The sequence below is a fragment of the Anomaloglossus baeobatrachus genome, chromosome 12 (genome assembly GCF_048569485.1).
Source record: "Anomaloglossus baeobatrachus isolate aAnoBae1 chromosome 12, aAnoBae1.hap1, whole genome shotgun sequence".
Lineage (NCBI taxonomy): Eukaryota > Metazoa > Chordata > Amphibia > Anura > Aromobatidae > Anomaloglossus > Anomaloglossus baeobatrachus.
Window position 1 is genome coordinate 25,431,342 of NC_134364.1, and position 24,569 is coordinate 25,455,910.

Here is a 24,569-nt window from a genome sequence, read left to right on the forward strand (position 1 = left end):
CATTTCGTTATATGAGTGGTACTTTCCATCGCAGATGCCTCACATATCTATTTTTTTATAGTCTTCTTCAGGTTATCAGTACAGTAATTTCCAAACTAGGTGACCAAAGTAGGTGAGACAGTGGACACCTGCCGCATTGGGATAAAAGACAAAATCATAAAAGTGCACGAGCTAGATATGCTAGAGCAAGAGATGCTATAGCTAGATATGTTTAGCTCTAGCATCCCTAGATCTGAGCTAGAAAAGATAGAGCTAAAAATGCTAGAGACCAGGAATTCCAGAGCCAGAGCTAAAGATGCTAGAACTTGATATTCTAGAGCAAGAGATGCTATAGCTAGAACTGTTTGGCTCTAGCATCCCTAGCTCTTATTTAGAGATGTTATAGCTAGAGATGCTGAAGCTAAATAAGACCCCCTAGAAGAGCCAGAGCTACTAGAGTCATAGCTTGAGATGTTAGGAATTCTGGAGTCAGAGTTCTAGGCGATAGAGCTATAGCCAAAGATGTCAGAGCTGGGGATGCTAAAGCCAGAGCTAGAGATGGTAAAGGTAGAGATGCTAGATCCAGATATGCTAAAGGCAATGAAAGAGCCAGAGATACTACAAATATTAGAGCTAGAGATGCTAGAGCTGCCCCCACTTCCTGTAGAGGTAACGGCCCGCCAACTTGTTGTAATCAGTCTTATGTTTCTTCTGCTAGAGCCAGAGCTAGAGATGTTAGAGTTAGAGAAGCTAGAGCCACAACTGCTAGAGCCGGAGATGCTAGAACTATTCCTGCTCAGAACTGAAAACCTGTTATATCTGTAGGCAGTTGGAAGACCAGAGAAAAAGGTAAACCCCATAAAGGAGCTAGAGATACTAGAGCCTGGTCTGCTGTAGCCAAAGCTAGAGATGGTAACGTTAGAGATACTAGAGCTAGAGATGCTAGAGCCAAAAACTTGAGATGTTATAGCTACCAATTTCCTGAGCCAGAGGTATAGATTATAGCACTAGGAAAGATAGAGCAAAATAAATAAATAAATAAGTAAATAGAGCTAGAGATGCTAAAGCCAGATAGAATAAAGCTGATGCTAGAGCCAAAGCTAGAGATGATAGAGCCAGAGATGTTAGACTTGCCCCCACTGCCTGTAGAGGTAAATTCCCCCCCCACCCACTTCCTGCAGACGTAAAGGCCCACCCCCCACTTTATGTAGTGTAGAGGTAAAGGGCCTTTCACCAGTGTATTAATCCCCAAATACCCTGCAGGTCCGGCGTAATCTACATGAGGTCCCACGACGCTTTCAGCTCTGCTACATCGGAAGCTGACAGGAGCGGCCGAGTAGAACACCGCCGCTCGCTGTGAGCTGCATGCAGCAACTGAAGTGAGTCGCACTTCCAGCGCTGACGTCCCTGAGGTTACCCACGGCCACAGCTGGATTCTTAGTACAAACTGCTACAACAGATCCATTTTTTTTACTGGATCCGTTTCATCAGTTTTACCACAATTTGTGCCGGATCCGTTGCATCAGGCACACACCGGATTGTGCCTGACGGCAAAAAACGGATGTGTGAAAGCAGCCTAAAATGGACTCTGACACTTCATCAAATCTGCATAAATAAATGAGTACAACAAATATAAGAAACTTTGTAATATCTTATCAAACTGCTGCTTTCTCCACTTATTAGCCACTTCTACATCCCCTTCAAGTGTCAGCAAGTGTCAGTGTCCTTATTCTGTACTCCGAGTGTCAGTGTCATTATTTACAAGCCTAAAACCACAAGAAACATAATCACCAACATACTGAAAACCACATAAATAATCCACAGATGTTCTGTGGAGCAATGAAACACAACTGTACCGTTTCAGGCCTCTAATCAGCAGTATCTGGAGGAGGAAGAATGAAAAACACCCTGCCCACAGTGAAACATGGTAGGGACTTGCTCTTTTGCTGGCTAATGGCTCAGTAGTTAGCACTGATGCTGATAGCTTTAATATTGTGGACTTTGCAATAAAGCCACTCATGTGCAGCATGGTGGCTCAGTGGTTAGCACTGGAGCTTTATGACTCTTGTGTCCAGGGTGTGAGGGTGATATCTGCCAGGATATTGTGTGTCCTCCTTGTGGTTGTGTGCGTTTCCTCCCACGCGCTGAGGGCAGAGCTATAGAGGATGTGACCACTGATGAGTACAGGGATGTCTGTAAAGTGCTCTATAAGTAATCATAATGCTTATTTATTAGGCTTCATAAGCCCCCATCTGTTAGAAGTATTGATAATCTGACCAATGGTTGTTTCTTGGGCAGCTCAGTGACTCAGTGGTTATCGCAGTTGCAGTATTGATCTTCTGGGTTCCACTCTCGCTGAAGGTCATGAGACTCCCTTTCTTTGATATCAGTGACTCTCTTCTTACTTTTCATGATCGTCCCATAGATGCTGGGTCATATCACTGACTTAGGCAGCACAGTGGCTCAGTGGTTAGAGCTGTTTGCTTTATAGTAATGGAGTTCTGGGTTCAATTCCAACTGAAGATCTTAAGGTTCCCTTTCTTTGATATCAGTGACTCTGTTATTACTTTTCATGGTCTTGCCATAGATGCTGGTAGTGATATCACTGACTATGACAGATGGCAGCACAGTGGCTCAGTGGTTAGTGCTGGTGCTTTGCAGCATTTGGAGTCCTGGGATCCAATCCCACCAAGGATGAGATCTGCAAGGAGCTTGGAGCCTGTGCTGTCCTCTATGCTGGTGTTACTGGTATCAGAGCCTGGGGCGATGTCCAAGAGGGCACTGCAATATGGCTGCTTGTCTGTCATGTTCATTGGGCAAGTATCCTGAGCAGTGTGCCTGTCCTTGGAGAATAAACTGATACAGAAGCCAATTATTAGTAAGTTGTTAATTACTATATATAAAAGTTTGGGTGTCTGGTGGCATCTGAGCTGTGAAAAACCTACCTTTTTGAGATATATATATATATATATATATATATATATATATATATATATATATATATATATATATATATATATATATATATATATATATATATATATATATATATATATATATATATATATTTCATACTTCCTGCAGAGGTAAAGGCGCACCCCCCCCACTTCCTGCAGAGGTAAAGTCCCACCACCCACTTCCTGTAAAGGTAAATTCCCACCCCTCACTTCCTGTAGAGGTAAAGGCCCGCCCCACTTCCTGCAGAGGTAAAAGCCCACCCCCCACGTCCTGCAGAGTAAAGGCTCGCCTCAACTTCCTGTAGAGGTAAAGGCCCTCCCCCACTTCCTGCAGAGGTAAAGGCCCACCCCCCACGTCCTGCAGAGGTAAAGGCTTGTCCCCGCTTCCTGTAAAGATAAATTCCTACCCCCCACTTCTAGTAGAGGTGAATTTCCACCCCCCACTTCCTGTAGAGGTAAAGGCCCTCCCCCACTTCCTGTCAAGGTAAAGGCCCTCCCCCACTTCCTGTCGAGGTAAAGGCCCACCCCCCACTTCCTGTAGAGGTAAAGGCCCACCCCCCACTTCCTGCAGAGGTAAAGTCCCACCCCCCACTTCCTGTAAAGGTAAATTCCCACTTCCTGTAGAGGTAAAGACCTATCCCCCACTTCCTGTAGAGGTAAAGGCCCACTCCCCACTTCCTGCAGCGGTCGCCCTCCAATTCCTGTAGAGGTAAAGGCCCGCCCCCCCTTCCTGCAGAGGTAAAGACCCGCCCCCACTTCCTGCAGAGGTAAAGGCCCGCCCCCACTTCCTGCAGAGGTAAAGACCCGCCCCCACTTCCTGCAGAGGTAAAGGCCCGCCCCCACTTCCTGCAAAGGTAAAGGCCCCCCCACTTCCTGCAGAGGTAAAGGCCCACCTCCCACTTCCTGTAGAGGTAAAGACCTATCCCCCACTTCCTGTAGAGGTAAAGGCCCACTCCCCACTTCCTGCAGAGGTCGCCCTCCACTTCCTGTAGAGGTAAAGGCCTGCCCCCACTTCCTGCAGAGGTAAAGGCCCGCCCCCACTTCCTGCAGAGGTAAAGACCCGCCCCCACTTCCTGCAGAGGTAAAGGCCCGCCCCCACTTCCTGCAAAGGTAAAGGCCCCCCCACTTCCTGCAGAGGTAAAGGCCCACCTCCCACTTCCTGTAGAGGTAAAGACCTATCCCCCACTTCCTGTAGAGGTAAAGGCCCACTCCCCACTTCCTGCAGAGGTCGCCCTCCACTTCCTGTAGAGGTAAAGGCCTGCCCCCACTTCCTGCAGAGGTAAAGGCCCGCCCCCACTTCCTGCAGGGGTAAAGACCCGCCCCCACTTCCTGCAGAGGTAAAGGCTCGCCATCTAGTTGTAAACAGTCTTATGTCTTTTCTGCTACAGACAAATAACAGCTGACTCGTGACCAGCAAGAGACGTGTAGAAGCCATCATATTTATGGTGGTGAAAGGTGGGGGAGCAAAAAAGAAAGAAATCGTTTGTGCACATCTATGAAAAAATGCAATAATGTGCAGTCATTGGTGAGCACCACCACGTGGATTAGTGAACGTGCCCCCTCCTCACCATACTGTGCCATAAGAATTTGAAGAGCAGCATCGTGCAGCAAGTCTGGGTTATATGGACTCAAACATTCTCCTTTTTCCACTTTAGATACAGTCTTTGGTCTTTTTTTTTAGTGCTGACTGCATGTACAATGTTTTATTTAAATGACCTCTGACACTTCATCAAATCTGCATAAATAAATTAGTATAACAAACATAATAAATCTTGTAATATTTTTATCAAACTGTTGCTTTCTACACTTATTAGTCACGTTTCCCTCCCCTTCAAGTGTCAGTATCCTTATTCAGGACCCCAAGTGTCAGTCTCATTATTTACTTGATTAAAACCACAAGAAAAGTCATCACCAACGTACTGAAAACTGCATAAATAATCCACAAAAGTTCTGTAGAGCACTGGAACACAACTGGAGCGTTTCAGGCCTCTAATCAGCAGTATCTGGAGGAGGAAGAATGAAGAACACCCTGCCCACAGTGAAGCATGGTGGGGACTTGCTCTTTTACTGCTCTAGTGATGCTGATAGCTTTAATATTATGGACTTTGCAATAAAGTCACTTATGTCCAGCATGGTGGCTCAGTGGTGCATTATGACTCTTGTGTCCAGGGTTTGAGGGTGATATCAGCCAGGATGTTTTGTGTCCTCCTTGTGGTTGTGCGAGTTTACTACCACACCCTGAGGACAGAGTTATAGGGGATGTGACCACTGATGGGCATAGTGATGACTTTATAAGCGATCATAATCCTTATTTATTAGGCTTCATAAGAAATATTGATGATCTGACAAGTGGTTATTTCTTGGGCAGCTCAGTGGTTATCACAGTTGCTATGCAATATTCATGGTCTGGGTTCAACTTTAAGTGATAGGTCGTGAGACTCCCTTTCTTTGATATCAGTGAGTCTGTGCTTACTTTTTATCATCTACCCATAAGAGCTGGAAGTCATATCACTGACTTATGCAGGTGTCAGCTCTCGGGCAGTACAGTGGCTCAGTGCTTAGAGAATTTCATGAAATAATTTTAAAAAAAAAATGACGTGAGCTTCGCCCCATTTTTGAGTCCAGCCGGGTACAACTAGGCAGCTGGGGATTGGAATCCACAGTGCAGGGTGCCCATGCTTTCTGGGCACCCCCGCTGTGAATTGCAGTCCCGCAGCCACCCCAGAAAATGGCGCTTTCATAGAAGCGCCATCTTCTGGCGCTGTATCCAACTCTTCCGGCTGCCCTGATGCCGGGTGGCTAGCCAGGTAATAATGGAGTTAGGGCTAGCTGTATATTATCAGCTAGCCCTAAGCCCGAAATTCATGGTGTCACGCCAATATTAGACATGGCCACCATGAATTTCTAGTAAAGATAAAAAAAAAACACAACACAGAAAAATATTTTTATTAGAAATAAAACACAACACAATTAGTGACTCCATCTTTATTGAAATAAACCCCCCTCCGCAGTAATCCTGTGTCAGGGTCCCGCGCCGTCCAATCAGGATCCAATATCATCTGATCGGTTTGCTGGAAGGCAAAGCGATCAGATGATGTGTCAGGTTAAAGGATGTGAATCCCATCACACATCAGCTGATTGTATAAAAGCCGAGTATACAATCAGCTGATGCATCAGTAGAAAAAAAAAAAAAATAATACTCACTTATGTGCTGAATTACCGGCAGCTCCCGGAGCGATGGGGCGGGAGTCTGATCCTGTCCGATCGCTGCAGCAGCTGCCGGTAATCAGGGATGAAGTCTCCTGACGCATCCGCTGATACCGGCCGGGCGCCCGCGTCAGCCCGAGACTCGATCAGCTGATGCGTCAGGTGACTGCATCAGGTGATCCATCGCCAGGTCCTGCAAGCAAGGTCCTGCCCCGGGGAGACTGCACACAGCCGGAGCGGGAGCGGCGATACCGTGACAGGAGCTGGGAGCGGGCATGGCACCGCGAGGCTGCAGACAGGTGAGTATAACTTTTTTTTTTTTTATTCTACTGTTAACTTTTGTTTTCGCAGCCGCTTCCACCTCCTGCCTGTACATGGCGCCGCACGGCAGCATACATGCACAGGACGGGAGATGGACGCGGCGGTGACGGTACCGGGAGGATTCATGCTTCTGTCTATACTGACAGAAGGAATCCTCTTCCTGTACACGTCACTTTACTACCCACCTCCTGCGCTTATAGCTGCGTTTTTGGTCATAGAAACGCACTAAAACGCAGCTATATTTGCTATTTGCGTTTCTCATTGCGTCTTTCAACATCCCATTGAACTCAATGGATGAAAAGCGCAGTGAAAAACGCGGGAATAATTGACATGCTGCGTTTTTGTGGTCACCACAAAAACGCAGCTGAAAAAAAACGCTGTGTGGGGACAGCAAAAATGAAAACTCATAGACTTTGCTGGGGAAGCAAAGTCATGCAGTTTTGAGGCCAAAAACGCACCCGAAAAACGCGCAAAAACGCCGAGAAAAACGCACCGTGTGCACATAGCCTTACAGTGTTGCTGTTCTGGGGTTAACTCTCACTGAAGTTCATGAGACTCCCTTTCTTTGATATCAGTGACTCTCTTCTTACTTTTCATGATCGTCCCATAGATGCTGGAAGTCATATCACTGAGGCAGCTATTAGTGCTTAGGCAGCACAGTGGCTCAGTGGTTAGTGCTGTTGCTTTATGGTAATGGAGTTCTGGGTTCAATTCCAACTGAAGCTCATGAGGTTCCCTTTCTTTGATATCAATGACTTTGTTATTACTTTTCATGATCTTCCCATAGATGCTGGTAGTGATATCACTGACTAAGGCAGCTATCAGCTCTTGTGCAGCACAGTGGCTCAGTGGTTAGAGCTGTTGCCTTCTAGTAATGGAGTTCTGGGTTCAATTCCAACTGAAGATCATAAAGTTCCCTTTCTTTGATATCAGTGACTCTGTTATTGCTTTTCATGGTCTTCCCATAGATGCTGGTAGTGATATCACTGACTAAGCCAGATATCAGCTCTTGGGCAGCACAGTGGCTCAGTGGTTGGTGCTTTGCAGCATTGGAGACCTGGGTTCTAATCCCACCATGGATGAGATCTGCAAGGAGCTTGGAGCCTGTGCTGTCCTCTATGCTGGTGTTACTGGTATCAGAGTCTGGGTGGTGTCCAGGAGGGCACTGCAATATGGCTGCTTGTCTGTTAAGTTCATTGGGCAAGTATCCTGAGCAGTGTGCCTGTCCTTGGAGAATAAACTGATACAGAAGCCAATTATTAATCACTTACTATATATATAAAAACAAGTTCTGGTGGCATCTGAGCTGTGAAAAACCTACCTTTTTGACCTAGGTTCTTTTATAGCAAAAATTATACTAGGTCAAAAAGGTAGGTTTTTGTCTCTCCAGTATCATTTTTGAGAACAATACTGAATATATTGTTACCTCATTATCACCACCACTTGTGTCACTATATTCATCAAAGACAGAAATACTACTCAAGTTATTAATCCAAGCATGTTGGGTGGCAGTCACATCCCTCCTGGAGGCTGGCCAAGACTGATCCCAGTAACACCATCATAGATCACCACACTCCATCACTGGTCCTTATCTGTATGTCTTTGGTGCACAAGTGGAAATGCACACAAGCATCAGGAGAACATACAAACTGCATACAGAAATCATCCTCAGTGGGACTTGACCCCAGGACACCAATACTGCAAACCAACAGCACTAACCACTGAGCCACAGTGCTCCTTGACAGCTGACCTCTACCTAAGTCATTGATATCACTACCAGCACTTAAGGGAAGATCAGGGCCTTTTTTGAAATTACTAATTCCAGAGAAGTGGAATCTTCTTGTCCTTAGTCAGAGTTGAACCTAGATTTCCAGCACTGTATATCAACAGCACTAACCACTGAGCCACAATGCTTCTCAAGAGCTGGCTGCTGCCTAAGTCATTGATATCAGCACTTATCGGAAGGTCAGGAATAAAAGTAGCAGGGCCTCTTTCGAAATTACTAATTCCAATTCCTGAGAAATAGAATCTTCTTGTCCTTAGAGTTGAACCTAGATTTTCTGCACTGCACATCAACAGCACTAATCACTGAGCCACAGTGCTCCTCCAGAGGTGGCATCCATGTAAGTCATTGATATCCCTACCAGCATTTATGGGAAGGTCAGGAAAAAGAAGAGAAAGACCCGTTTGAAGTTACTCATTTAAACTGCCACGAAGTAGAATCTTCTCATCCTTGGTCAGATTCAAGCCGAGATTTCCAACATTGCACATCAACAGCACTAACCACTGAGCTACCACTCTGCCACAAGTTAACTTATGGCCAGGTCGCCAATTTGACTCTCCTCGCTTTCAAGCAGATCATGAAAAGAAGAATAGGCATCTGACAAGTATAATCAGTTTAGGTAATCTCACTGTCCTCAGTCAGAGTTGAACCATGGACTGCAGTGCTGCAAAGCGAAGGAGCTAACCACTGAGCTACCATGCTGCACAAGAGATACCATCTGGTTAGATGATCAATAACAAAGACATAAGCAACAGTCCTAACCCGAGTCACCATGTGACAAAACAACAACTTCCACCATGCTTTTCTGAAGGCAGGGTGATCTTTTCAGCATCTGTTTCATTTTCTTTGCTCCACAGACCTGAAGGAGGTCCAGTTTTGTTTAGTTATTCCACAGAACAGAACCTCAGAACTTCTGTGGAATATTTGTATGATTTTTAGCAAATAGGAGTTAATTTTTCTCATGGCTTTGGGACATAACGACACTGACACTTGGCGTAGAAGATCATAATAATGACACAGAGTTAGGTAGCATAATAATACTGACATCACCTCCCACACAAAGACAGATTGAAAAGGGAATTTAGATAGTCAGACCCAATGGGGACAGTGATGAGGTCTGTAAAGTGCTGTCATATATGTATATGCTACTGGGTGCTAGTATATTTTTTTTTGTAGTGAGAGTGCACTTTTAAATATAATGGATGGTTTTCGTGGGAAGGTGTATTATAGTAGTATATTCCATATTTTGAGTAATTACGCATTTCAAAGTGGGAGTTATTGAATGTGCTAACAAAAAAACTGAGTTTAAAGGGATTATTTTTTATTATTAATATTATTTCCATTATCTCTAATTTTGTATATTTTTTAGGCAATTGTTTTTGTCGATTTGTTGGCATGTTCAATAAGGAGCTGTGGATATTCCTTTTACAATAAAGCATTTTTTTTAATTCAGATTCTCTTTAATTGGCTAAATGGGATTTTTTTTAGCCATATTTGAGGCTTTTATGATGTAAGAAGCTGTTGCCATATACACTTATAAAAAAGGGTTTATGTGGCGACAATATTTTCACTGCGGCAGATGATTATGCCCAAAAATTCAATGGAACCCTTTTTGGCATTTAGGGTTAGTTGCCTGGCCCAGTTTATTGTTGTTGATTTCTTTAGAAAAAAAATTACCACTTAATTCTTCATTCCTTAAAAAAATAGATTAAAAAAAAAAGTCAGCTATTATCTGTAAAGATTTAGGTGGCAATAATATTTTCTCAGTGGCTGATGATTATGTCTAGAAATTCAATGGAATCCATTTTGGCATTTAGGGTTAGTAGTCTTCCCCATTTATTGTTGTTTATTTTTTTCTAAAAATTAAGTTAAGTCTTCATTCCATAAAAAATAAATAAATAAAAAAACAAGTCATCTATGTATGTGTAGTAAAAAAAAACATTCCATAAAAAATAAATAAAAAAACAAGTCATCTATGTATCTGTAGTAAAAAAAAATTCCATAAAAAATAAATAAAAAAACAAGTCATCTATATATCTGTAGTAAAAAAATAAAATAAAATAAAAAAAAAAAGATGTTTCTGTGGTATTTGCTACTGAGGATGTCTTTTTGCTCAAAGATACCTATGGATATAATTGCAAAAGCAGAAGCTACATGTATGCCCATCGCATGTGACAATGTTATATGAAAAACAATTTTTAGACCGGTGACTAGGACGTTCCTTTGTAAGTCTGGGATAGCGTTGCCCTATTTGATTATTGTTCCCACATTTTATATTCAAATCTTATGCTGATATTAGTGTATCATGGTAAGATATAGGTATTGTTTTTTTTCTATGTGATAGTCTGAAGTTCTTTCATCAATGTGATATTCTGAAGTTCTTTCATCAGTTGGGTGAATTTTTTTTAGGGATTATCGTGTGTAGTACGCGGCAATTTTTCCTTTTTCCAGGCGAGGATGGCGAAGGCGGCAAGAGCAGCATAAAAACATTGCTCATATACATCAGAATCCAGGGAACCTGTTGAGAATGGTTAGAAATCTGCTACTAATGAAGACTATAACTATCATTCAATGGAGCAACAGGGACACCTACTGGACAAGTGGATGCATTACAACATACTAACTACATCCAGTCTATATATGAACAATCATATTACCTTTCCAAGTGTTTAATATGATTTGTACAAAATAACGAATGCATGCCAATTTTTACTACCAAAATTACAATTTAAACAGTGCGCTCTCTTGTATTGTGTCAAAAGCTCCTGTCCAGGGACAAAAAAACAGTTTGTGATATGTGAACTTACAATAAATGGTAACTATTCACTATGTATTGTACTCCCCTATCGGGCAGTGCACCAATATCGTGCTGCTATTGTCAACTCGCTCATTCCGTGAATATGTCCCCTCCTATCCCTTAAGTGAAGTTGATCCATCGTCTATTCTACCTTCTGAGCGTCACAAAACCTTTACTTCTTCTACATCTGTATATTTGGGGTAGTCGGCAGGATGAAGCCATGCATCAAAAAAACTTGTCAGATGCAGGGAAGGCTTCTGTTGAAAAAGATGGCAACAGTTGCATTGGCAAATATGGTGGACGATGGCGCAGTGAAGAGATGATCCTCCCATTGTGAGTGTGGAAGCCTGGTAGAGGCACAGAGATATTTCCAACCGCGAAAATCCCTGCACGAAGAGGTCATCTAATGGTGATCGAGAGGAGAAACCCAGCCCATCGCAGCAAGCTTGCAGTAGCACTGAAGAAGCAGGTTAACCCTCCACCCTGGAAGGTTTGGACAGACAAAAAGGGACTCCCACTACTGAGCAGACCGTCAGGATTGATAATGAGCTAGACGGAAGACATTGCCGTCATGGAGTACTATGGCCTGAAAGAGATGGGCGGTTGGTTGGAGTTCCAGTCCGTGGAGGCCCAGGACATGAAGCCTGGAAGAAGCAGCTGCAACTACAGGATGAATAGCTGCAGCTGCGTGGACTGCTGGGGCAGGAGATCCCCTGCAGCAGGTCCGAGATCCGCCATCTGATCCTACAGATGAAGCAGTCACTCCTGAGTAGCCGAGACTCTCGAGACCCTGTGGCCAGGAAGAACAGCGAAAATCCATTTGTAATTGCCTGGAGTGAGAGTACCCAGGATGCAGGTCCAGCTCTAGGTTTCTGTGGGCTCCGGGTGAAATAGTCTCAGTGAGCCCCAGCCACACATACATATTTAAAGCGAAATTCAGAAAACACAAATCTATAAACAGTCATATACACTGACATACAGATACACATCATACATGCACACAGAAGTTGTCAGTAGCTTCATTCACCTCCCCGCTTGTCTCCTGTCCAGCTCCAACAGGTGAAGAAGCTGTGGGAAAAAGCACAATGGGGTCTTACCCCAATATATACGGGGTGAGATCAATGCAGTACTACTCACCAGATGGAGTTGTGAAAGTCACAACTACTGTAAAGTCATGAAAATCCTGATCACGGCAGCAGCAACCCAAGCGGCAGATAACAGAGAGAGGTAGAGACGGGTTTTCATATGCCGCACCAATGATCACCGATCAGAATAATAGGATTAATGTATCTTTATTTTGCACAGGTCTACGCGTTTCTGGAGGCTCAGCTCCCTTCCTCAGGACCGTCAGGCACAAGAAAAACATCAAATCTACCGTAATAGTGGCAGACATGACATGATATATATACACCAATGATGACGTCAGACATCCGCCCCTTAATGAAAAAAATGGGCGGGAAAGGGTGCATTACAGCCCAATAGGACGCAATGCATACATCTTTATGAATAATGAACAAAATCCGATGAATTGTAACAGACAAGAGTAAAATCCTGAATCGACATATAATAGAATTAGTAAAATAGAAAAAAACAAACGTGCCTTCATGAATATATAACACAAAAAAGTATAAATATGTATGTATTTATAACAGATAATGGAACGAATCTAGAACTCACCTAACTACGTCAATGACACCGGTCAAGTAAACCCGATTAACGTAAGAGGAAGCAAGAGACCACAACACCAACAGCGCGTGTGGTGCTTCAGGATGTGAAAACAAGAAAAAAGAAAGGCTTTTCAATCCATTACTGCAAAGAGAGAATCCAGAAAAAAGTTTGGTAAGTGACCAGATTGTATGTGCAAGAGAAAATCCAGGACATTAGAGAAGATGTCCTGGATTTTTTTTTTTGTCCTGGAAAAAAACAGAACAGCGCCTGCGCAGGAAGCAGATACTGAGCTGGCAGCATCTGCTTCCTGCGCAGGCGCTGTTCTGTTTTTTTCCCACGCTCATGAACTCCTATGAATCGTCTACTATGATAGGGTTGTGAGCTTCTTCTTTGATGTCCTGGATTTTCTCTTGCACATTTCCCGCCCATTTTTTCAGTAAGGGGCGGAAGTCTGACGTCATCATTGGTGTATATATATCGTGTCTGACACTATTACGGTAGATTTGATGTTTTTCTTGTGCCTGACGGTCCTGAGGAAGGGAGCTGAGCCTCCAGAAACGCGTAGACCTGTGCAAAATAAAGATACATTAATCCTATCATTCTGATTGGTGATCATTGGCGCGGCATATGAAAACCCGTCTCTACCTCTCTCTGCTGTCCAGCTCCACCAGGGCATGTGGCTGCGCTGAGCTAACTGGGGGCCGTCACTAACAGACATGGCCGCACACAGTGCACACTGACACTGCTGAATATATGTGACGCCCTGGACTAGCCAGGCAGTCACATACATACCAACATACACACCCCCACCCTAGGCAGTTACAACAGTCAGACAAAAACCCTTGTTGCCTCCCTCCAGGGCCTGATGTCCACACCAGGTGGGGCGGAGCCAGGCGGTTGGCCCCACCCACCGAGGAGTTCACAGGCCTGGAGGCAGGAAAAGTGTCAGATCAGTTTTGGAGGTGAAAGTGAGAGGAGTGAACACTTGAGGTGTCTGGGTTGGAGCCCAGGCAGTGACAGCAAGGTTGGCAGACGGTGGTGGCCGTCTGCAGGAGTTGGTGGAACTCCGCAGAGCCGTAAGGACCGGGGTCGGGCGTCGGCCCGCCGGTACCGAACCGGGGAAAGGAGTGAAGCTAAGCACACAGGCAGGGCCATCGGACCCCGACCAGGCTTGGAGCCACCGTCAATAGTCAAATCCGAATGTGACAGGAACCCCAGGGGTTTCCTAACAACCAAGTCCCGATTGCAGGCAACAGTCCACACCGTGAGGATATACAGCCACCGCCACAGGCTAGAGATCCAAGGACCAGCGCCTGCGGGCAAAACGGGCTCCTATGGCACCTATACGCCGGGGAGCGGACTATCGGTGGGCAACCACAGGAGTCAGAACATTCTAAAGGTGCAGGGAAAGACAGCCACCATCAGCCGTCCGGGGAGAGCACAACAACACTGCAGTCGGCTGCGGGACCCGTCCATCCGGCCAATTTGGTTTACCAGCGACTCTGTCAGTGATTGTCTGAGTGAGTACACCAGTGCCGTCCGGCACCGCGCCGCGCAGTCCCTGCACCCCAGCCATCCAGCCTCCCCGTTACACCACCGGGCCCCGGGATCACCAAACCCCCTACCCACAGAGGGGACAACATCCCAGCCGCACCTTACCATCTCTCCCGGGCACCCCGTTACCAGCAGCGGTGGTGCCATCATCACCACGTCCCGTGGGTGGCGTCACGGACAAACTCCCTAAATATGCCACCCCTTTTCACTCACGGGCGAGGAGCGCTGCTCGAGTCCCCGAGTCCGGCCCACCGCTTGAGCCACCGAGCACCAGCAGAAGAAGCCCCAGACCCGAGCGTGGCGAGCGCGTCCCCTCCGCCCGCGACAACATCACAAGAGAGGCTAAGGACATACACATTACTGGGGAGGGGGCATACAGCTCTTGGGGTATACAGCACTGGAGTGGAGAGGACACAGCTCAGTATCAGCAGCTCCTCTCTCCATCTGTGGAACAAAAGCATGTGGCATGCTCGCTGCATCAACAGATGACCTTTAATGCTCCAGCACACAGTTTTCAGCAGTGAACACTGTGTGCAAGTGTCAATTTAAAAGGTTGGCAGCCAGGAATGTGCTTCATGCTATGTCTAACAATTTTTTGTTACAATTGTTGCACAGATTGAACTAAGTGATACATCATTGGATTCAGCATCTCTTTTCCTACATTATGCTGCTCTCAGTAACAGATTCCCTTTAAGCAAGACAATGAGAGTAAAAAAAAATACCAAAGCAATTTATTAACGAGAATTATCCTTTATAGATTATCTAATATATAAAGCTGAATGTGTGTGTGTGTGTGTGTGTGTGTAAGTCCGGGATTGGCATCTGCACCGTCACAGCTACAGCCACAAAATTTTGCACACTCACACTTCTGGACCCCAAGAGCGTCATAGGCTATGTTTTGAGGGGAAATTTTAACCACGCTCTTTACAGTTATTTGCCAAAAAACCTGCCTCCATTAAAGCGAATGGAGCTGGGAGCCACAGTGCAGCCAGAACTTCAGAAGAATGCGCAGCCACGCCCTTATATGGAATGTTGGCGTGTCACAATGCAGCCAGGGAAAGAGACAGACACAGACAGGGAAAGAGGCAGACACAGACAGGGTAAGAAACAGACACAGACAGGGTAAGAGTTAGACATAAAGAGACAGACACAGACAAAGAGGACAGACTGACAGGGAAAGAGACAGACAGGGAAAGAGAGGGAAAGAGAGAGACAGGTTAAGAGACAGACAGGGAAAGTGACAGAGATAGACAGACAAGGAAAGAGATAGATAGACAGACAGGGAAAGAGATTGATAGACAGACAGGGAAACAACAGTTATTAACCCGGGCGAAGCCGGGTAGTACAGCTAGTACTCTATATTCTTGAATGTTGATGATTAGTAATTACATTGTCTCTTAAAGTCGGTTCCTCTTTCTTTCATTGCTCAAAAAGTTGATGCCGGATGACAGCTCAAAGTTTGTAGTGTAATATGACCATGTCTATGTATGCCGTGTTTCGATGTTTGGGATTCATCAACATTGACGTTTTAAAAAGTCACAAAATTTAGCACAATTTCATTCCAGTTACCCCCTGGAGTGCTCTTCAGTGCGCCACTAAGTACATTCCACTGCCCAAACTTGCAAAAACAGTTCAAGACAGGAAAAAAGCCCAATTTTTACTTTGCGCCAAATTTCATAATCGCAAGAGCCATTTTGATGCTTTTTGACACCAAAAACACCAACTAATACTACAGGACAAAAAAGCAAAGTGAAGCACTGCAAGTGATGAATTGGGTCCGTGTAGTTTTAACCATGTGTTTTAGAGAGCAGAAAGTGATCTGTATACTGGAGCTGCGCTCTTGGTGATAAACCTGTAAAATCCTCTCAATAAATATCTGGTGCTAGTATGTAAACTTGTAAATCAATATAATAATTGGATTTATTCCACTACAATGTGCTGGATATACTCATAGAAGATGTATATTGTTAATAGGCAGAAATATATGTGAAAAAATCTACAATAACCAGAACAAATTAGATCCAGGCTGCCTGAGTGATGATGCAACAATGTGTGACCAGCAATGACATTGTAAGGGGTGGGCAGACCCCTTACAAAGATGCCCAGTATTCCCGGAATGTCGATGTTATGTAATAAAAATGTTTTTATTGTTAATGCACTGTTTTAGTGGGTTCCCCCTAGTGGCCGGGTGGGACGGCTGTCTCACAGAAACAAGTGGTAGGAGGAGCCGGCAAGATAAAGGGGAGGGAGAATATAGATGTTAAGGAAAAAGTGGGAGCAAGAAGGCAGTTGTGTCCGGGACGGGAGAGAGGAAGCAGAGAAGGGGCAGAGTGTGGGAGCTGGATGAATAGGGAAGCCGGAGAGAAAAGGAGCGGACGGAACCTCAAAGTGCGAAGCAGTACCGGTGTGGGTCCGGTCTGTGGGTAGCCGTAGTGGGAGCCAGGTGAAGAGGAGTAGCCGGGCACATCCCCACTGGAGGAGACGTCAGGACAGGTTTTCCCCCAGCCGCAGAAGTGTAAAGTCATCTATTACTGCCGGGTGTGTGAAGAAGTTGTGATCAATAAAATGTCTTCTGATTTCACTGAATCACGCCTGAAAAGTGTTTGTACGTCGGACGACATATGCACCACCACACTCTGCCCCACCAAGACATCTCCTGTCCCGATAGTGACGGCGAAGCCAGGGGTAAGCCTGAGAGAAAAAGGGGCCATGACTACAACCCCCGAGGCACCCCTGGCACCCCGTTACATGTGGCGTAGTCGGCAGGATGCGGATCGTATGCAAGGGGTCCAGACCCAAGAAGACGGAGATCAAGTGGTGCCTAGGACACAGGATCCGGATTATTGGAGAAGAGTCCCGATCCCTTGGTGGGAAGAAGAAGTAGTGCCTAAGGCGTTGGACCGGCCACAAGATGGCGGCAAGATGGCCGTCGTCTTCAAGGACACAGAAAGCGCGCGAAGAATTGGCGCCAAAAGAAGAGCCTGGGGCTGGCCGGTGCCGAAAAAGAAGTTCGGAGTACTCCGCCCAAAGAGGGGAGGTGCCGGTCCCAGGGCACGGATGAAGATATGTGAAGTGGGCGGTGTTCCAGAGAAAAAGAAGAACCGCCGCGGAGGGGTCGACCTGATGTGTGAGACTGGGGGTGGAGTATACCCAAGAGCGGGAAAAGTAGGCCCGCCTCCACTTCCTCCAGCATCTCCACTGACCCCGCCGCCATTATCAGAGACGCTGACTGAAAACGAGATGGAGACCTCCAGAAAGCAGCAAGATGTGGTGGCCGCGCTAGCAGCAACGAATCTGGGCAGAGGACGCCCAAAGCAGACCGCGGAAGGACTTCCTCACAACTTACCGGCGGTGCCCGGAGGATCAGAGAAACCACGACCGAGGTCCGGGCGACTTACACCGCACAGCTGCCGTCGGGGAACAGGCTCCTGGGAACCCCATACCCGTGCCCGGAGATACCCCCGCCAGTCGCGGTGGGATCTTCAACCCACGTACCAGTTCCGGCCCCGGAAGAACCATACGCCCGGGAGCTAGAAAAGGACGAGTGGGGTTTCTTTTGGGACCCAGTACAGCCGTCACCCCTGCCTCAGCAGAAGTCCCCCTCACCAGAACCCGACCCGGTACAGGAGAGGCTGCTGGCCGAGACCGTGGCCCGGGAAATGATGGCCGGTCCCCGGAGTGAAGAATTCGAGCGCCAGTGTACCGTCGGGACTGTGGTGAAGTTTAACCAGAAGGAAGGCTACGGTTTCATCGAGGATGAAGAGACCGGCGATCACTATTTTTACAATCGGGTGAACCTTAACACCGAGGGCCTACCACAACGCCTCCACACTTTATATCCGGGAGAGAAGGTGCGGTTTATGAGAGAGGTGGGATGCCGAGGCCTCTTTGCGCTCAGAGTGACCCGGATGCCCACTACCCAAGAGGCTGCTCAATGGCAGCAAGAACTTGAGTGGGAGGAATACCAGTATCGGCGGCGTGCACAGCAAAGACCGGTACTAGCTGAGATCTCCCACCCAAGACGCACACTGGCCGTAGCCCCGGAAGTCATGCCCGGACCGAGCGCTGACCCAGAGAAGGGGACCCCGGCGGTGCTGGCTATTCAGCAGAGCCTGATTACTCACCCGGTGATTGTCATGGGCAGCCCCCAGCCGTCCCGTGCAGCGACCCCCTCACCCCCGTCGGGGGTTGAGGAGACTGAGATACCGGAGGCCACCGTCAGTTATGAGCCCTTCCGGAGGCTACGCCGGTTGCCCGGCCAGTCCTTGTCGGACTACGTGAAGGCTCAACGGGCTGAATGGCAACGTGCCTATCATCCGGAGTGAATTGCCAAGACCGGAAGATAGCGGACCTGTCTATGTTAACTACCAGCATTGTTTTGAGCCGGAAGAAGTTTTGCTGTTTGCAACCGTTCAAGCTGCTGAGCCCGGAGAGAGCCTGATGCTGGACTGAGCCAGGGGCTCCCTCCGCGTTGTTGAGAAGATTTTGTCGATTTGTGTTTCTGCCGTCTAAGACCGGGAGTGCTACAAAAGCCTCCGGGCAGAAACTCTACTAAGACCGGGAGTGCCTGCCGAAGGCCTCCGGGCACGACTAAGACCGGGAGCTTCCAGGAGGGACTCCGGGCGCTGGACTGGTGTGCCCCTTGCGGGTGCTCTAAGGTGAACATGTTCGTAGTTTTAAATGTGATTTTTAGATTTGTGCCTTGCCGGGAGGCTTAGGCTTAAAGAGGGGAGGTATGTAAGGGGTGGGCAGACCCCTTACAAAGAAGCCCAGTATTCCCGGAATGTCGATGTTATGTAATAAAAATGTTTTTATTGTTAATGCACTGTTTTAGTGGGTTCCCCCTAGTGGCCGGGTGGGACGGCTGTCTCACAGAAACAAGTGGTAGGAGGAGCCGGCAAGATAAAGGGGAGGGAGAATATAGATGTTAAGGAAAAAGTGGGAGCAAGAAGGCAGTTGTGTCCGGGACGGGAGAGAGGAAGCAGAGAAGGGGCAGAGTGTGGGAGCTGGATGAATAGGGAAGCCGGAGAGAAAAGGAGCGGACGGAACCTCAAAGTGCAAAGCAGTACCGGTGTGGGTCCGGTCTGTGGGTAGCCGTAGTGGGAGCCAGGTGAAGAGGAGTAGCCGGGCACATCCCCACTGGAGGAGACGTCAGGACAGGTTTTCCCCCAGCCGCAGAAGTGTAAAGTCATCTATTACTGCCGGGTGTGTGAAGAAGTTGTGATCAATAAAATGTCTTCTGATTTCACTGAATCACGCCTGAAAAGTGTTTGTACGTCGGACGACATATGCACCACCACACTCTGCCCCACCAAGTCATCTCCTGTCCCGATAGTGACGGCGAAGCCAGGGGTAAGCCTGAGAGAAAAAGGGGCCATGACTACAACCCCCGAGGCACCCCTGGCACCCCGTTACAACATCACAATAGCCTAGTGACATCATCAGGTTCTGATCCTATAAAACCTCTGTCTGATACTAATTCTGCCTTCTTATCTGTGAATACAGAGAAAGAAACAGAGAGAGAGAGAGAAATAGAGAGAGAGAGAAAGAGAGAAATAGAGAGAAATAGAGAGCGAGAGTACAAGCTTTTGCTAAGCTAATCTTCTTTCCATCATGGAGATCCGGGGTTTGGCATTATTTTTATTTAAAAAAAAAATAAAAAAACCTAAAAGTTCAAATCACCCCCCTTTCCCCCCATTGAAAATTAAAGGGTTAAAAAAATAAAAAATATACACATATTTGGTATCGCCGCGTTCAGAAATGCCCGATCTATCAAAATATAAAATCAATTAATCTGATCAGTAAATGGCGAAGCGGCAAAAAAATTCCAAACGCCAAAATTACGTTTTTTGGTCGCCACAAATTTTGCGCAAAATGCAATAACAGGCGATCAAAACATAGCATCTGCACAAAAATGGTACCGTTAAAAACGTCAGGTCGAGACGCAAAAAATAAGCCGTCACTGAGCCTCAGATCCCGAAAAATGAGAACGCTACGGGTTTTGGACAATGGCGCAAAACGTGTGCCACTTTTTTTGGACAAGCTTGTGATTTTTTTTTAACCCCTTAGACATAAGTAAACCTATACATGTTTGGTGTCTACAAACTCGCACTGACCTGAGGCATCACATAGATACATCAGTTTTACCATATAGTGAACACAGTGAATAAAATATCCCATAAACTATTGTACGATCACACTTTTTTTGCAATTTTTCCGCACTTGGAATTTTTTTGCCATTTTCCAGTACACTAAATGGTAAAACTTATGGTTTCATTTAAAAGTACAACTCGTCCCGCAAAAAACAAGCCCTTACATGGCAAGATTGATGGAAAAATAAAAAAGTTACGGCTCTCGGAAGAAGGGGAGCAAAAAACAAAAATGCAAAAACGGAAAGTGCCCGGGGGCTGAAGGGGTTAAGTTTGATAACCTTCCACCAATGTACTTAGATGACAATTAATCTGCTTGTGTCCTATTAACTACCAAAATTTTCCATATCTTTTACAGTGATACGGAAATTACATTCCCAGAATCGGTCATCTACACCGTTATCTTCCTAGTAAACTCCATTATTGGTAAGTAGCTGCATCCTATAGGGAGATATCCTCATGAAGAGCTCAGCAATTCTGTGCTCAGAGGTGACATCAAAGTCTCTGGGACCAGAAGATTTATAGCTCATTAATAACAGATCGGTGGGGTTCTGACTATGACACCCTGCTGTTTACCTGATTTAAGGGACCATGCTGAACATTTTGGTACTTTTTTTTGCAAAAAAAAGCTGGCACTATAGATTTCTGCAGCTCAGTCCCATTAAAGAAAATGGCACAGAGCTGTAATACCAGGTACAGCCATCACCAAAAGTAAGGCTCTGTGCCTGGTAAGCAATGAAGGATATGTGGCTTCCCTTCAATCATCCACCAATTTGGTACAGAGATAGGACATCAGTGGCACAGATGGTCCCTGTAAATCTCTAATAACGGCCATTACTGGAGATGGTAATCATTGGTGCACTCTGGCGAGGTTTTCTATAGCAGTGACATGGGAATATCTGGTTGATAACTTGCTTTTCTATTTCAGGAGTCGGCATCGCGTACATCCAGTATAGGTTCATGATTATTCAATCTGAGCCATCGGAGAAGCGGTTTATCATCTGCCAGAAAATCCTTTTCATCGCTGGCTGGATAGTGTGCATTGGGACCGCGGTTAATGCTGTATATTCGGTTAGTTATCAGTTTTTTATAAGGTCTCCAGTAATACTCAGGACCTCAGGTTTGGTGACTGCCTGGAGCCCAGTATATTACATTGGGCCGGATCCTGCTCTTATGTATTCTCAGATCTCCATGATGACCTTATTGATGGCCGTCATATATTTCTTTTCTTTCTAGGTGAAAACCCATCCTACACCGCACAGGATCGGAGCAGGACTGGCATTTTTTCTTCTTGCCAGTTACAACTTATTTCAGTCTGTATACCTGTACAAGCGATCCTTCAGCAGTCGCTGTATGTGCCACTTTAGACTGGCCGCAGCGTTGGTAACGATTGCATTACTCCTGATATGTATCCTTTTCTAGATGAGTCAGTGTGTTTAGGGGTGTAAGGTGCGCTCCCTTGTGCCTAAAGCGGGCTTTACACTTTGTGACCGCTAGCCGATGCTAGCGATGCCGAACGCGATAGCACCCGCCCCCGTTGTACGGCCGATATGTGGTGATCGCTGCCGTAGCGAACATTATCGCTACGGCAGCGTCACACTACTTACCTGCCCTGCAACGTCGCTGTGACCGGCGATCCGCCTCCTTTCTAAGGGGACGGTTCGTTCAGCATCACAGTGACGTAACAGCAGCGTCACTGAACCGCCGCCCAATAGAAAAGGAGGGGCGGAGATGAGCGACCGAAACATGCCGCCCACCTCCTTCCTTCCTCCTCTTCCGATGGAGGCATGTAAGGAGATGTTTGTCGTTCCTGCGGTGTCACACACAGCGATGTGTGCTGCCGCAGGAACGAGGAACAACATCGTACCTGTCGCTGCAGTGATATTATGGAAATGAGCGACGTGACAATGAGCAACAATTTTTGACGTTTTTGTGCTCGTTGATCGGCGCTCATTTGCATTACACGCTGCGATGTCGGTAACGGCGCCGGATGTGCGTCACTAACGACGTGACCCCGACGATATCTCGTTGCCAATGTCGCAACATGTAAAGCCAGCTTTAGTTTATTGCACAGTCATGGCAGTATAGGAAGCAATATAATAATAACATTCAGGTACTTTTCTTAACACGTCCTTCCACTTGTTGCAGGTATGTGCACCACCTTCTTCCAGATATGTAGTGGTTTCTGTTGGACGGTAAGTTTATTCCATGTTTCATTATCTTGTGTAATTCCCTTGTGTCCTGTGTAAAAGTAAAGTATAACCGCTCGGTGGACAAGTCATCCTACCGTCTCATCCCAGACCAGACAGGTAATAACATCCTCTATCCTCTACCTTCTGCAGATCTTCTACATGGCAGGCATGATAGGCGAGTGGACGGGATTCGTCGGCCTGGTAATGCACCAGCTTACTAATTATACCGATTTCCAGGTGAGTAAATATGTTAGGGTCTTATTTGAGCCACAAATGTTTCACTTAAAGATTTGTTGCATTAAAAAAATCCAGTTTCCAAAATAGATGATAGAGTTGCCGAAGTTCAATAATGTCTGGTGATAATTGTCTTTTCTCCTTTTTCTCAGAGTTTGTCTTTAAAGTTCTCCCGAGAAGGTGTCACCATCTGCCTAAGGGAAAGAACCAGGCCACCAAACATCCCCTGTAAAATCGAGGCGAAAGACTTGGGGCTGGAGGAACATAAAGACACCTGATATCATCTGTGCTAGATCCTAACATCTTCCCGACTTCCAATGAGAAGAAACTTGGAGAACGGCAGGTACGGCAGGTACCGAAGCCTAATGACTGAATCATCCATCATGGAGAAGATGGACGTCATAACGACCATGTTCCTGGACACAGAGCAGAAGACTGCCACAGCCATTTTCACTGCTGGTGGATGGAAGAACATTGAGAAAATCTGAAGCCATCTACACTGGGAAGATAAGCATAGGCTTGATGCCATATAACTATGATTCTTTACTGTAAGAGCAGTGAAGACTATGGAACTCTATGTCACATAATGTTGTAATGGTTGATTCACAACTAAAATCTAAGAGAGGCCTGGATGTCTTTCTTGAAAAATACAACATCACAGGTTATGTGCCCTAGAGTCTGTGATGGGGCTTTGATCCAGGGAACTATTCTGATTGCCGTATGTGGAGCCGGGAAGGAATTTTTTTCCCTGATGTGGCGCTTACTATCTGGCCTACGGGGTTTTTCGCCTTCCTCTGGATCAGCATGTTAGGTTACGTTATGGGTTGAAGTAGATGGACCTAGGTCTTTCTTCAAATTTTGTAACTAGGTACCTAATTATATATATGGCTATGAATGTGGTCTATAATTACCAAAGCCCCAGTGCAAAGCACAGTCTGCATTATATGGTGAACTCTTCACAATGCATTAACCTTGAGAACTATGAGTGTAACGCCCCTGTAAACGGGTCGTTACAGGGTATTAAATGTTACCCCATTTTTCCCGGGCAGGAGAAAGAAGGGTCCCCACAACACACACTAACATCACACTGGCAGGAAGGAGTTAACAGCATTTGCAGCATGAAGTTTGTTCTGAGTCCATGACTCATCCTGTCTCCTTAATGAGCAGGTGGCTGGACACAGGCAGGTCCCCATGACAACCCAGGGGAGGGGGTCCTGAAGGAGTGAGCTTAGTGCAGAGCACACAGAAGTTTTAGGCAGAACGTCAGGGGCTGCAAGGGAGTGCAGACGTCCAGAGAACAGCTCCTGTTGAGGAGATGCCACGAGACCAGGGCTGATAACACCTAGAGGAGGGGAATGGAGCTGAGGACTGGGGTTCCCTGGAGAAAGTTGTACCCGGTGGCGGTTGTGTTAGGTCCGCTACCGGGGATGAGAGAGACAGAGAGGCGGCGAGTTCCCAAGATGCTCTATACCAAGGGGACGGCACTAACGCACCGAAAGGGAGAGACCCCCAGAACACCTCACCGGACACCCCTTCCTCCTACCTGCCCGGGACCGACCAAAGGCTACAGGCGGCGAGGACCAGCACCCGGGTGCGATGTGAAACGGACTTTAAATAAAGAACAACTGGAACCGCACACCGTGACTGCTGTGAGTAATGCCGCCGCCCTGTGCCCCCGGTGTCCCTGAGGACTGTTGCCCTGGGTCTCATTAACCTCCCGGATCTCCC

The 24,569-nt window shown here is 46.4% G+C and overlaps 1 protein-coding gene across 1 annotated transcript; it reads left to right on the plus strand.

The window, feature by feature from the left end:
* Nucleotides 1–501: 501 nt before the first annotated feature.
* LOC142257542 (DNA damage-regulated autophagy modulator protein 1-like) lies at nucleotides 502–23,119 on the plus strand. Its single transcript, XM_075329692.1, has 6 exons — nucleotides 502–800; nucleotides 20,774–20,841; nucleotides 21,344–21,486; nucleotides 21,652–21,798; nucleotides 22,758–22,844; nucleotides 22,994–23,119. The coding sequence occupies exons 1-6, from the start codon at nucleotides 502–504 to the stop codon at nucleotides 23,117–23,119; spliced, it is 870 nt and encodes a 289-aa protein (XP_075185807.1).
* The last annotated feature ends 1,450 nt before the right edge of the window (nucleotides 23,120–24,569 follow it).

What these genes read in the sequence shown, in the direction of transcription:
- LOC142257542 (XM_075329692.1), top strand. Translation starts at nt 502, where the DNA reads ATGTCAGAGCTGGGGATGCTAAAGCCAGAGCTAGAGATGGTAAAGGTA. An exon ending in CCTAGTAAACTCCATTATTG is followed by an intron (nt 20,842 to 21,343) that starts GTAAGTAGCTGC and finishes TTTCTATTTCAG; the next exon opens with GAGTCGGCATCGCGTACATC. An exon ending in CGGTTAATGCTGTATATTCG is followed by an intron (nt 21,487 to 21,651) that starts GTTAGTTATCAG and finishes TTTTCTTTCTAG; the next exon opens with GTGAAAACCCATCCTACACC.